The 12550-nt window shown below is 41.6% G+C and overlaps 2 protein-coding genes across 2 annotated transcripts in view; one reads left to right on the forward strand and one right to left on the reverse strand.

The window, feature by feature from the left end:
- LOC128690823 (copper homeostasis protein cutC homolog) overlaps nt 1-12550 on the forward strand; it is an 89833-nt gene that overhangs the window by 72778 nt on the left and 4505 nt on the right. The window lies entirely within an intron of this gene.
- Prp8 (pre-mRNA processing factor 8) overlaps nt 5900-12550 on the reverse strand; it is a 104268-nt gene continuing 97617 nt past the window's right edge. Inside the window, exon 8 of the mRNA XM_053779548.2 lies at nt 5900-12261. Coding sequence (XP_053635523.1) covers nt 6580-12261 — 5682 coding nt within the window. The 3' untranslated portion in view covers nt 5900-6579. The remainder of the gene's footprint in view (nt 12262-12550) is intronic.

Raw genomic sequence — 12550 nt, forward strand, 5'->3', positions numbered from 1 at the left:
GAGCAGCAGCCTCCATGTCTATCCCATTCACATGTGGCATATATTATTCATTTCAGCAATTTCATTAGTTCTAGGGTATTTATCGTGTTTCTGACATCACTTTGGAATAAATGTAATAGATGGATAACCTTTATTACTAATATTAGCGTAATTACACAACATTTTATCAGCGCCACGGGTAACATCCAACGCCCATGATGACTAACCAGATACATGTACTGAATGCTATTGTTTGCCTCTCCCTCTCTCGTTTAGCTCCTACCGCTTCGTAATGATGTTAGATGGTGAATCTAATGTAATACAGAAAAATTAAATAAAAACTTAGAAAATCAGAAAAAATTCTGAAAATTCAGTACGTGTTCAGATGCACATTACTCGCCGCATCATAAAAATAGTTTTTGCAAAATGACTATAATTATTTGTAGAAACATGGTACAAAGATTATACTTATACTAAAATGTTGCCAGATTCTTAAGCTATTTTTCTGTAAGGTTAACTCGTATGTTTATTTTACTTTATTGTTTTCTGTAATATATAAGTTAATGTTGCAGTTTAAAAACTGTAGTGTAAAGCACCCTTCTGGCAAGACAGTGATGGAGTGAATGATGGTGAAAGTTTTTCTTTTTCGGGCCACCCTGCCTTGGTGGGAATCGGCCAGTGTGATAATAAAAATAAAAAAAAATAAGTTATGCAAATTAAAGTTATCAAGTTGGAGTTTCATTATTTTATTTTTTCTAATATACGTACTTAATTCGCCATTTGGCATCGTTACAAAGTGGTTGGAACTATAGCAGAGGGAGGAGCAGCAGTGTCTCAGTAACTCGTGATGGCCCGTGACACATGGAGAGGTGTGCCTTTCGGCACTATAAAACATTGTATAATTATACTATTATTATCAATAAAGGTTATCTGCCTATCATATTTATTCCATAATAATATTAGGTATAACATAAATAACGTAGAAGCACGACAAAAACACCCAAATTAATGAAAACTGACGTTACATAGAGAGGTGTGGAGGGCAGGGAGGGATAAAAAAAAAAAAAAAGTGACTGCAACTATTACAGAAAACGTTAAATGCTATGTACCTGAAGGGTAACTATAGAAGATCATTCTTATCCTATGCAAAGACTGAAAAAAGTGCAATTTTCTCAAAAAATTTCCCAAGTAATCAGCTATGCACGCATTTCCTGGAATATATCATATGTCATTGACCTATTTTATGTTGTGTTACCATTAATAATAAACTGATTGAAAAGAATTTCCCATTATTATTATTATTATAATCAAAAAGAAGCGCTAAGCCACAAGGGCTATACAGCGCTGCAGGGTAGGGAAGGAAGCAAGGGAATTGGATGGCAGAAGGGAGGGGGGATGATCAGCAGGTTACAGAAAACAGCGGGGCAGGGGAATGTACGGGGGTAGAAGGTAGCAAGAGATTGAAGTAGAAAGGGCTGAAGGTATCAGAATTTGTGAAGTAAGTCAGTCGTTGTCAAAAAGTCAATGAGAGAGTCCGGATGAAAGGTGGGTCCATCAGCGAGAAGGGAAGGTAGAGAGAGCAGCGGAGCGAAGACGACGACAGAGGTAAATTCTGCGTGCTCGTTGATAAAGTGGGCAGTCCAACAGAATGTGGCTGACTGATAATGGAGCTTGGCAATTCTCACAGAGAGGAGCAAGACACCTCTCCATGAGATATCCATGAGTAAGACGAGTATGGCCAATGCGAAGACGGGAGAGAGTAGTCTCCCAACCTCGACATTGGTGATAAGACGGCCAGTGACCTATACTCGGTTTAATAGACTGAAGTTTGTTGCCGAGCATAGTAGACCAACGTTGTTGCCAACGGGTGTGAAGGTGGGAAGATATTGCAGCAAAATAGTCCGTAAATGGAATACCTCTATAAGAAACTGGTAGGTCATGTACTGCTGACCGTGCAGCAGTGTCTGCCTGTTCATTGCCCTGTACGTCAACATGACCAGGGACCCAACAAAAAACAATATCTTTATGCTTGGTAAAGATGCGGCGTAGCCAAAGTTGGATACGGAGGACTAAGGGGTGAGGTGTATCAAATTTTTGTATAGCCTGTAAAGCACTAAGGGAGTCTGAGACAACCACAAAAGATGACACAGGCATAGATGCAATACGGATAAGTGCTGTAAGGATGGCATATAATTCAGCAGTAAAAATACTAGCCGAAGATAGTAAATGCCCTTGTACGACGCTGTCCGGAAACACTGCTGCGAATCCTACGCCGTCAGAAGACTTAGAGTCATCTGTGTACACAGCAATGGCATGAGAATGAGAGTGAAAGTGGTCAAGAAAAAGAGAGCGGGAAGCGACCGTAGACAGTTGGGCTTTCGAGCAAGGGAGGGAGAAAGAACAGACTCGAACAGCTGGAACTTCCCAGGGGGGTAGGGAAAAGTGAGATGCTACATGTACATAGAAAGGTGGTAGTTGAAGAGAAGACAAGAGCGAATGAAGGCGAAGAGAGAAGGGACGGAGTAAACAGGGGCGTCGAACAAATAAAGAATGTCTACTAATATCAGTGACCACTCTATAAATGGAAGGATTGCGGAGATCATGAGAGCGTACATAGTAGCGCAGGCAATGGGCATCACGGTGATCGGATAAGGATGGAACGTTCGCTTCTGCATAGAGGCTCTCGACAGGGGAAGAGCGGAAAGCACCAAGGCATAAACGTAATCCTTGGTGATGAATGGGGTTAAGGCTAGAGAGAGTAGCAGGAGATGCCGCTGAATAGATCTGGTCACCATAATCAAGTTTCGATAAAATAAGGGTGGAATGTAGGCGAAGGAGGGTTCGACGATCAGCTCCCCACGAAAGATGAGCAAGGGTTTTAAGAAGGTTCAGCCGGCTGTGACAAGTTGCCTTCAGAGAGGTAATGTGAGGTTTCCAGGATAACCTACGATCAAAGAGAAGGCCCAGAAACTTGACTGTATCACGTTCAGAGATACGGGAGCCATAGAGGTACAAAGGATGATCGGAGATGACAGAGCGTCTAGTGAAAGTGATTTGGTGGGTTTTAGTGCTGGAAAATTTAAACCCACGTGTGGTGGCCCAATTGGAAACACGGTCGACTGCATGTTGGAGAGAAACTGTAAGGAGGTGACAGTCAGCGCCTGCACAGGCAATAGCAAAGTCATCAACATAGAGTGATGACCAAATATTTGATGGAAGACTAGAGGCCAAATCATTAATAGCAAGGAGAAAAAGTGTTGTGCTCAGAACACATCCCTGGGGGACACCTTCAGCTTGGATAAAGTCCGGGGAGAGCACATTATTAACCCGAACACGGAAATGCCTGTCAGTTAAAAAGTTCTTAAGGAAGGATGGTAGATTGCCTCGAAGGCCTAAGGAGTGGGCTTGGGCTAAAATATTATACCTCCAAGTTGTGTCATATGCCTTCTCAAGGTCAAAAAATATGGCAATAACTGAGTGGTTATTCGCAAAGGCATTACGAACATACGTATCCAAGCGTAGTAAGGGGTCTATGGTAGAACGTCCCTTACGAAAGCCATATTGACGAGTGGAGAGACTGTTGTGTGTCTCTAAATACCACACTAAACGTCTATTTACTAGGCGTTCCATTACTTTGCAAACTGCACTGGTAAGAGCAATGGGACGATAGTGGGAGGTTTCATGTCCCGTAGTGCCTGGTTTGCGGAAAGGGAGAACAATGGCGGATTTCCACAGCTGTGGAAGAACTCCTTGTGACCAAATAAGATTGTAAAGGCATAATAGGACTGCAAGGGCTGACTGATGTAAATGTTGTAGCATACGAATATGAATGTCGTCGGGCCCAGCTGCCGATGATCGACAAGCTGAGAGTGTTGCCTCCAGTTCTTGAAGTGTAAAAGGCACATTATACTGTTCTTCTCTGAGAGAAGAAAAGTCCAAGGGTGCTAACTCTCTGGCAGACTTTGAGGAAAGAAATGAGGGGCATAGATGGAGTCCCTGAGAAATACGGACCAGATGATTGCCAATTTCATTGGCAACATCTAGTGGGTTTGCTATATCAACACCGGCAACCCGCAGAACAGGAGCCGGGTCAGGAGAATATTTACCACTCAGTTTTCGTACTTTTTTCCAGACTGCACTCATAGAGGAAGCAGAGGTGATGGTGGAGACATAATCTCGCCAGCAAGTGCGTTTAGCGTCACGGATGACACGGCGAGCGATCGCACGCTTCTGTTTAAAATCAAGGAGTCGCTCTGTGGTTCTATTGTACCGGTACCTGCCCCATGCAGCGCGTTTCAAACGTACTGCACGAGCACAAGCAGGAGACCACCAAGGCACGCATTTCTGAGAATGCCTGCCCGAAGTTTGGGGTATAGAATGAGAAGCTGCGGTGAAAACGGAGGACGAGAAGAGGTGTAAAAGCTCATCGATGGAGGACGAAGAAGGAACCTCTTTAAAAACAGTCAGGTGTGAGTAAAGGTTCCAATTTGCCCGATTAAATTGCCAGCGTGGGGTGCGAAGAGGTGGCGAATATGAAGGGGAAGTAAGAATGATTGGGAAATGATCACTGTCATGTAAGTCCGGGAGAACAGACCAAGTGAAGTCTAATGCGGCGGAGGAAGAGCAAACTGAGAGATCGATGCAAGAGAGAGTATGAGTCCGAGGATCAAAATGGGTGTGAGTACCTGTATTTAAAACATGGAGGGGGTGGGTGGCAAGAAAAGCCTCTAACTGAATTCCACGGGAATCACAGTGAGACCCCCCCAGAGGAAATGGTGGGCATTAAAATCACCAAGTAACAGAATCGGTGGCGGTAATGACGAAACAAGGAAGGCAAAATCCGGAATAGATAATGCCCGAGAAGGAGAGAGATATAAAGAACAGAGCGTATACCACCTATGTAAGTGGATACGGGCTGCTGTGTAATGCAGCGAAGTATGAACAAATAGCTGATGGTACGGAATATCAGTGCGGAGAAGAAGGGCACTTTCATTAAAGGTCCCATCAGGAAAAGGATCTGAAGAATACAATAAATTATAGCCTGAGATGTGAGAAATAACAGCAGAGTGTAATTTTGGTTCCTGTAAGCAAACACCAACAGGGGCAAACTGGGAGAGTAACATCTGAAGCTCACCCCGATTACCCCTGAGGCCGCGTATATTCCACTTTAAAAAGGCCATGATTGGTAATGATAAAGATACTTGAAATCCACAGGAAAGGGTTCCTACGGACTAGAAGGGTTAGAAAAGTCCACATGATGAGGCAGTGGAAAATGTTCAAGCAGCGAAGGAACGGTGCGCTGTGAAGAAAGGAGTTGCGCAGATGGAGCAGAGGAGAGAGAAAGAGCGGAAGGTGGATCAGTGTCCATTGATGGTTTGGTCTCTGCAATATATTCAGAGATTGCTTCAAGTGTTTCGGAATTCAGAGATGTCGTATGGGAGACAATATTGGGAATGGTAGGGGGAGGATGAGTAAAGATTGGAACTGTATTGGACTGTACCAAGGTAGTGGGGGGCGAAAGGGTGGAGGGAACTGGAGAAGCGTGGCAGGGGACAGAAGAGACAGGAACCTGGGAGGTGGCAGAAGAGGAAGAAACTTGGGAGGGAACAGGGGAGGAAGGTAAAAGAATTTCCCAGCAAACATAAAAGTGAATGTTTTAATTTTGGGTGGTGACACTTTTGAAGTGTCGGTAAGGGGCAATTCCTCAATTAGTGACGAATTCATTTACTGACGGGGTGTTAGGCCCCTAACTCCGTCATTGAGGAGAGGCTGTATTATGAATGAGAAAAGAAAAGTGGAAAGAGTACATATCCCTTGCTTCAGGGACTTATGACTCGACAGTAAAATCCTGTTAACAAAGCAAAAATAATTATGCCGTAAAAGTCTTGATGGCCTGGTGCTTAAGGGTGAAAAAAAATAATTCAAATTTAATACTTTTATTTAATAATATACGTATATTTATACATACATGTGTGTGTGTGTGTGTATATATATATATATAGTGGTGCACCTAAAATAAATTTGTTTGTAATGGTATAAACTTTGTTTTCCACAGAAAATAGTCTGCATTATTATATTCACAAAAAATGCTGAAATCATGCGAGTTATTCAGTACAGAAACAATATTTTTTACAACTGACATTAGTGATATTGTTTACCATCTAACCAAATGAAAATATGTTTTTTTTTTTTTTTAACTCAATGGCTGTCACCTGACAAGACAGGGTGGCCCAGAGAAAAAAACACATTAACATTCACTCAATCAACTGTCTTTTTTTTCAACACGCTGGTGTCTCCCACCATGGCAGGGTGACAAAAAAAAAAAAAAAAAAAAAAAAAAAAAAAAAAAAAACCACTCGCCATCATTCACACAATCACTCTCTTTGCAGAGGTGCACTGATACGACAGTTCAGATGTCACTCCAAAATTCAACGTTAAAATCATTACATATACTGAATTCATGTTATAGTATTATGAACTAATTCATTAAAAAATTGTCAATATATTATACCATTTACTAATTTCTTCCCAATATAATATGAACCTTAAAAGAGCATAGATTATTCAGATAAGTATACTATCAACAATATCTATTTCTATTTACTCTAGAGAGTTATCTCTGTCTGCCCCAGCAGTATCTGCTTCGTCCAGAGATGAGAAGTTGAGGAAGTGAGCTGGACGATGAACCTCATGGTAAAATTCTTTAGGACTAGCTAATTGCAAATCATACTTCATGTTGGGATCATGACGTACTCCCATGAAATTATAGTTCCAAGAAGCTTGCAAGGGCGTCATGAAAAGACCAAGGAAACGATCAGACAGAAGCATTTGAACTTTCTCATAATGGGATGGTAAATAACCTTTCGGATTGTTACCCATGTCTTTGTTATTACGGCCCCATTCAAAACCAGATGGTGTGAGTTTGTATGCCTGCAATGAACAAGACCCTGGAGTAAATGAACATGTGATAACTATTGTACGGTCTGTAGTCCATGAACTGTTGTCAGCCATGACAGTGGCATGAGTAGTAATATCATGGGGAGAGAGCTGTGGCAGTTCATTAGGCTGAGTATGAATCCATCCAAGAGGCTCTAGCTCATTCAAAAATTCATGAGTAGGTAGTTTGTGTGGTAAGTGAACCATTTGATGAGTTCCCCACTGCGGTGGCATGACAATACACCGGATTTCCTTTACTTGAGGATTGTCTTGAGGACTAACACCATACAGATAGCCAGCTATTTGTGTGCGAAGATCTGAGATGATGATGAATTTCTTCAACACATTTTTGGGTAAGATGTAAGTGAAACCAGTTTCCTTTATGTCATCAGATGATACATAAATATAGTTTGTTCTCAGGTGAAGATTTGTAGCAGAAATTGCTCTTACTCTCCATTCTGTTTTGCTACTGAAAGTTGCAGTTTCATAATTACTGGTAGTAGAAGTTATAATCTCATCACCATGCTTATTGACTGTCCTGGTGGTTGTGGCTGTAAGTTGAGACTGTTCTTTAGTTTGTTTTTCAATTTCTGCAATCTGCTGCCTTTGTGCCGATGGTGCACTGATTTCCATACCTAGAATAATATCTCTGATCTCTGATTGGGTAAGGGATGCTACATTTACATTGTTCTTTTTGCCATAATCAGCAAGAATAAGATCCTTGAGCTGTACTTCAACTTTAACCCAGTCTTCATCTGTAAGAGAGGGCCAGATATGATGAGGTTCTGTGATGGTGGTTTTATCAGGTTTCAGAAGAACCTTCGTACGATCATTATTGACATGAAGAGCTCTTAATATGAGAATGAGACGAGAGAAGGCTGTGTAAGAAGAAATATTCTTTAGCCAATCATCATAAAGATTAAACAAAACCATCTGTGGCTCTGTAGCTTTCAGGATAAGATCTCCAAATTTCTCCACCTTAAGGCAAGCCTGGAAGGGCAGTTGCAGCTCAGAACCCTTGATCACAATATTGGGGAAATCAAGCAAATGCACCTCAAGAGGATCCAACATACCCTTTCGAGTTACAATGATCTGCTTTGGCTGTTCTTCAACAGGTAAAGACCTGATTAAAGCAGCAACTTCTTCAGCTGTTTTCCATTTAGCCAGCTGGCCAAGACGCTTCTGGCCCGCCCATACAGATGTATGAATGATCTTCAAAAAGAGCTGACCTGTGCGAGGGTTAAAGATGAAAATTGCTCCATTGATTGGTTTTGTTGTAAGATTGCCCTCAAAGGTCTTGTGAATAGTTACTCTGTACACATTAGTGTCATCCACAAACCAAATAATTTGATTGGAGAATAATTCACCATAATTCTGAGAAGAGAGGTATGGTTCAGTGGGTTCAGAAGAGTACAGCTGGAGACCCTTACGTATGCGCTCACGCAACACATACAGAGCTGGATTAGCTTTCATAATCTTTGCCATGGCTTGCTGTATCAAAGGTTTAGCTCCTGGGAACCAGTTACCATATGCACTGTGTAAGTTGTAGGCTAGATCAATTGCTATCAACACACCTGTAGGAGATGGGTACAGAGACATATTATCAGTAGTGTAGTCCAAAAACTTTGCCCTTGCATAGCGCTCAACATCGTGAGAATCATAATCCCCCCATCTGAGCTGAACATCAATCCAGTACTTTTGTGTGGTTGAGCCATCCATTGTGTCCTTTGAATCTGCTAATAGTGAAGGCTTGGAGTAGTTCCATTTGTATGCAGCAAAGAGTAGTATGTCTGCGCAAGATGAATTCATCTTGTATGATTTTCTAGGATGTATAGTCTCCTTTTGTACAGTTTCAATCTCCAGAGCATCAAGTTCTTGATCAAAGACCTGACAGAGATCCATTACCACAGATTCATGGATCTTTTGCCAAAGATGGGCACGGAAAATCTGAATGAGGGAAATTTTGAGAGTTGGAATTTTGCCATGCATGAAAATACCAGTCAGATCAAGTTGCACCTGGAAGCCCACATACACATTGGCTCTGTTAATGGTTGGTGACCACCAAAGAGTGAACCTACGGTTAGGAATCTGGTTAAGACCAGACCTCTGGGCATTAGTCAACTTCTTGTATTTCATACTCTCTTCAAATCCTGATGCCTTTTCCCAAAACAGACCCTCCCATGTAGGAAAGTAGGTGCCTTTAAAAAGTGTGTGTTCTAAAATACCTTCTACACCACCTAATGCTTGGATCATATCAGTACGATAGTTGTTTAAATTCCATAACTTGCCATCATGGCGCTGATGTGTCCACCAGAAGGGATTTTGTTTAAGCACCTGATATTGCTTAAATTCTGTACGTATTCTCCAACCTTTGTCGTAAGCTAGTGTGTGACGATCTTTCTGAAAGAGAGTATTTATCCTTGGAATGCCTCGATCCCAAGAATCTTCTAAATCTTCCAGAGTAAGACGTCTATTTTGTGCAGTTGCCTCCTGTCTCTTAAGGGCATATTCAGCCCATACTCTTTGAGAGTCAAGGAACTCTGTTTCCCAAGGCTGAATGTACCTATATAGGTTAGGAATAAGTTGGTCTTCATCATGGCTCATGCCAGATCTAAAATGGGTTATTCCTACATCAGTCTGTTTACTCCATCTCAAATCAGATTGTGGAATAAGCACATGACCCATTGACAACATACCAAGACCTCCCAATTCTTTTGGTGTATAAAATACTACTGGAGGGAATCTGGAGGGCATCTTTGAATTCAAACCAATCTTAATACGTGTTTGAATCTTATTTTCACACTTGACCAATAAGTCTAAAAGTTCTTGTGTGTTAACTACAGACTCTCTGTAATATGTCATGAGCCCAATCAGGGCTGTGTTCCATTTGTTAACAATCTTGGTAAATGTTGTAGAGCCAGAAGCCATGAGAATCTGTCTGACACGATTGTGGAACCTCTGCATAGATTCATCATCCACTCGCAAGAAGCACTGTGAAGTTCGCTCTTTAGTTACTTCATTCTGCAGGTTCCACACACCATCCCTATGCTTGAACTCTTCATGTGTCATTCGACACTTGGGCAGAATACGGCACTCAAATCCAGACATGTTAAATAACAGGTTAGGGTTGTCTTTAGAATATACAGACACAAATGAATTCTCCCAGTTGATGGTTGTGACAGATCGAGGTAATCTGTTTTTAATATCCCAGAACACAGCACGCCCTAAGTTGACATCATGTTTCATAAGTCTCATTCTTGCATCCCTTGGCCAACACTTTTTGTTGTTGTAGCCCACAATATTTTCATTATTTGGATCAGGATGCTCTGTCAGATAGCGTTGAATGAGATCTTTTGCCTCCTCAGCTGAAAAGCGGAAGAAGATATGTATTCTATCAATATACCTAGAATACAGTCTGATTGGATGCTGTGTTTCTGTGGCAACATCCTGAAAGTTCAAGAAATCATTGGGCATTTGAGGAGGACCAGACATGTCTGCAGCACGTTTCAGACCAAGAACCAGCAAGTCCATTACTAGACCATAATATTGTACAATAAATGAAGCAAACTGTAGACCTCGGATAATGCCATAACGGTTCGTGTGGTTCATATCTTTGTAGTTGATGTCTACATTATTCTTAGCTGTCATGTAATCAGCAATATTATGGTCCACAATCAATCTCAGCAATCTGTTCAGCAATGTAAGATCAATCTTTTCATATAATTTTTCATACTTTGATTCAAGCATTACATTACATTCTCCATCAGCTGTATCCCAAACATCAGTAAGGTTATTAATACCCTGACACCACTTGTACACTAGAAGAGGTGGTGGTTCAGAGTCTCCAGGCTTAACCCAAGGTGGGAACAAACGTCGTTTGTCTGCTTCATACCAGAGGTACTGGTCCAGATAAGCATCTGTAATCTTCTCAAGGGGCTCTACATCATATACTGGAATTAAATGACTGTAAAGGTCCATGAATTCAATGCCTACCTCCTTGAAAGCTCTTTGAGTTAGCAAGTGACGTTTTATGCGAGACAGAGCTTCATGGGGGTTGTCATAAGCTTGCTCAATGAGACCCAATTCCTCTCGCTGAGACTGATTTAAACGTGATTTCACACTGTAAGCTTCTTTTAATCTTTCTAAGGCCAGGATGAGTAATTTTGTGTCATGCTTGTAAGAGAGAGGAGGAAAGGGGATAGGAGCAAAGCGACGAGATTCTAACCAATGGACAGTAGTAGTGTAAATGGCCACTGCTTCCTCTGGACTGATGTAGGGTCCATCTTTCTGGTAGTTGTGTTGTCGTTCCTGCTCAGACTTCAGGTATAACCGTGTAAGTCGACCCATGTTCTTCTTGCAAACTGTTTTGTCTACAGTTGCACCACGGCGAATACGCTCACGGTTGTAATGAGCAGTGTTGGTCCACCAATCAGCCTTCATCTTCACATATCGAAGAATCATATTCTCGATGGGTGTTGGGAGGCCAGGTACTTTCCATGGAATGTTGGCTTTCCAGCATCGCCATGCCTCAGACAAGTGCTGAAGAATGGTTCGAGCTTTATTTTGCTTGATACCTTCAGGCATCATGTCCAAAATGTCATGCATAACAGAGGCTCTTAGTTCAAGATCAAAATGAGATTCCACACGCTGCTTGGTCACAGTCTTGGCAACACCTTTACTATGTCGGCCCTCAAACTGACGAGAGAGGAGGTTGCCCAACCAACGCTCCAATAATGGGGTAATACCTCTCATGAAGAAAAGCCATACTCTCCATCCTGGAGCCCAAAAGCCACAACCAGGACCTTTCCCTACTTGACCTGTGTTGAACCTGTAGTAAATGACATGCTTGAGATCTTTGCACATTCTTATCTGTCTCATGAGTTTGTATTTGTATCTATACATGCCAGTCAACTGACCAACATGGGCAAAAATGTACTGAAGGCCATCTGCAAGCTGGAAAGCATCCACATTATTCAATCTGTACTGCACATGAGCATCAACCACCAATTTGGTTAATCTCAAAATTTCACGACACAAATGGAATGCATTACCAAACCTTGATTTCTTTCGCTCTTTGGTTGTCAGTGTTTTCACAGGTTTCAAGTTGAAATTGTAATCCAGATGCAAATAATTAAGGTTCTTACGATGAATAAGGAGATTGAGCATGTTATATCCCTGACGGCAGACTTGCAGACCAACTTCAACCCAATCTAAGGTTGTAGTCTGGAAGAACTTGGTAGCCTTGAAGGAGCGGAACAAATACCGTCTCTTCTGAGCCTTGGGTGGACGGTGCTTCAAAGCGTTGAGCACATAGTATTTTAACAGCTTCTGGTAGGACACACGTACCTGAAAAACAAAATAAAATGAACTTATGAAAAACGGTAAACCTGTAGAAACGACATATAGAACATTGAAAGTAATCGACAAGGTGGACACAGACAGAATGTTCCAGAGATGCCCAATAACTTCCTGGTATTTTGCAATGTATAACTTCCAGTGTACACAATAATATCCAATACCAGACCACTGTAACAATCACAAAGCACAAACAACTTTATACCAAAGTGTTTCCTCTTGCTTGGTATGTACTGCTTGAAAGAGAGTCTTCTTTTGAACAGAATCAAAGACTCGTCAA

Source organism: Cherax quadricarinatus, chromosome 24 (genome assembly GCF_038502225.1).
Source record: "Cherax quadricarinatus isolate ZL_2023a chromosome 24, ASM3850222v1, whole genome shotgun sequence".
Classification (NCBI taxonomy): domain Eukaryota; kingdom Metazoa; phylum Arthropoda; class Malacostraca; order Decapoda; family Parastacidae; genus Cherax; species Cherax quadricarinatus.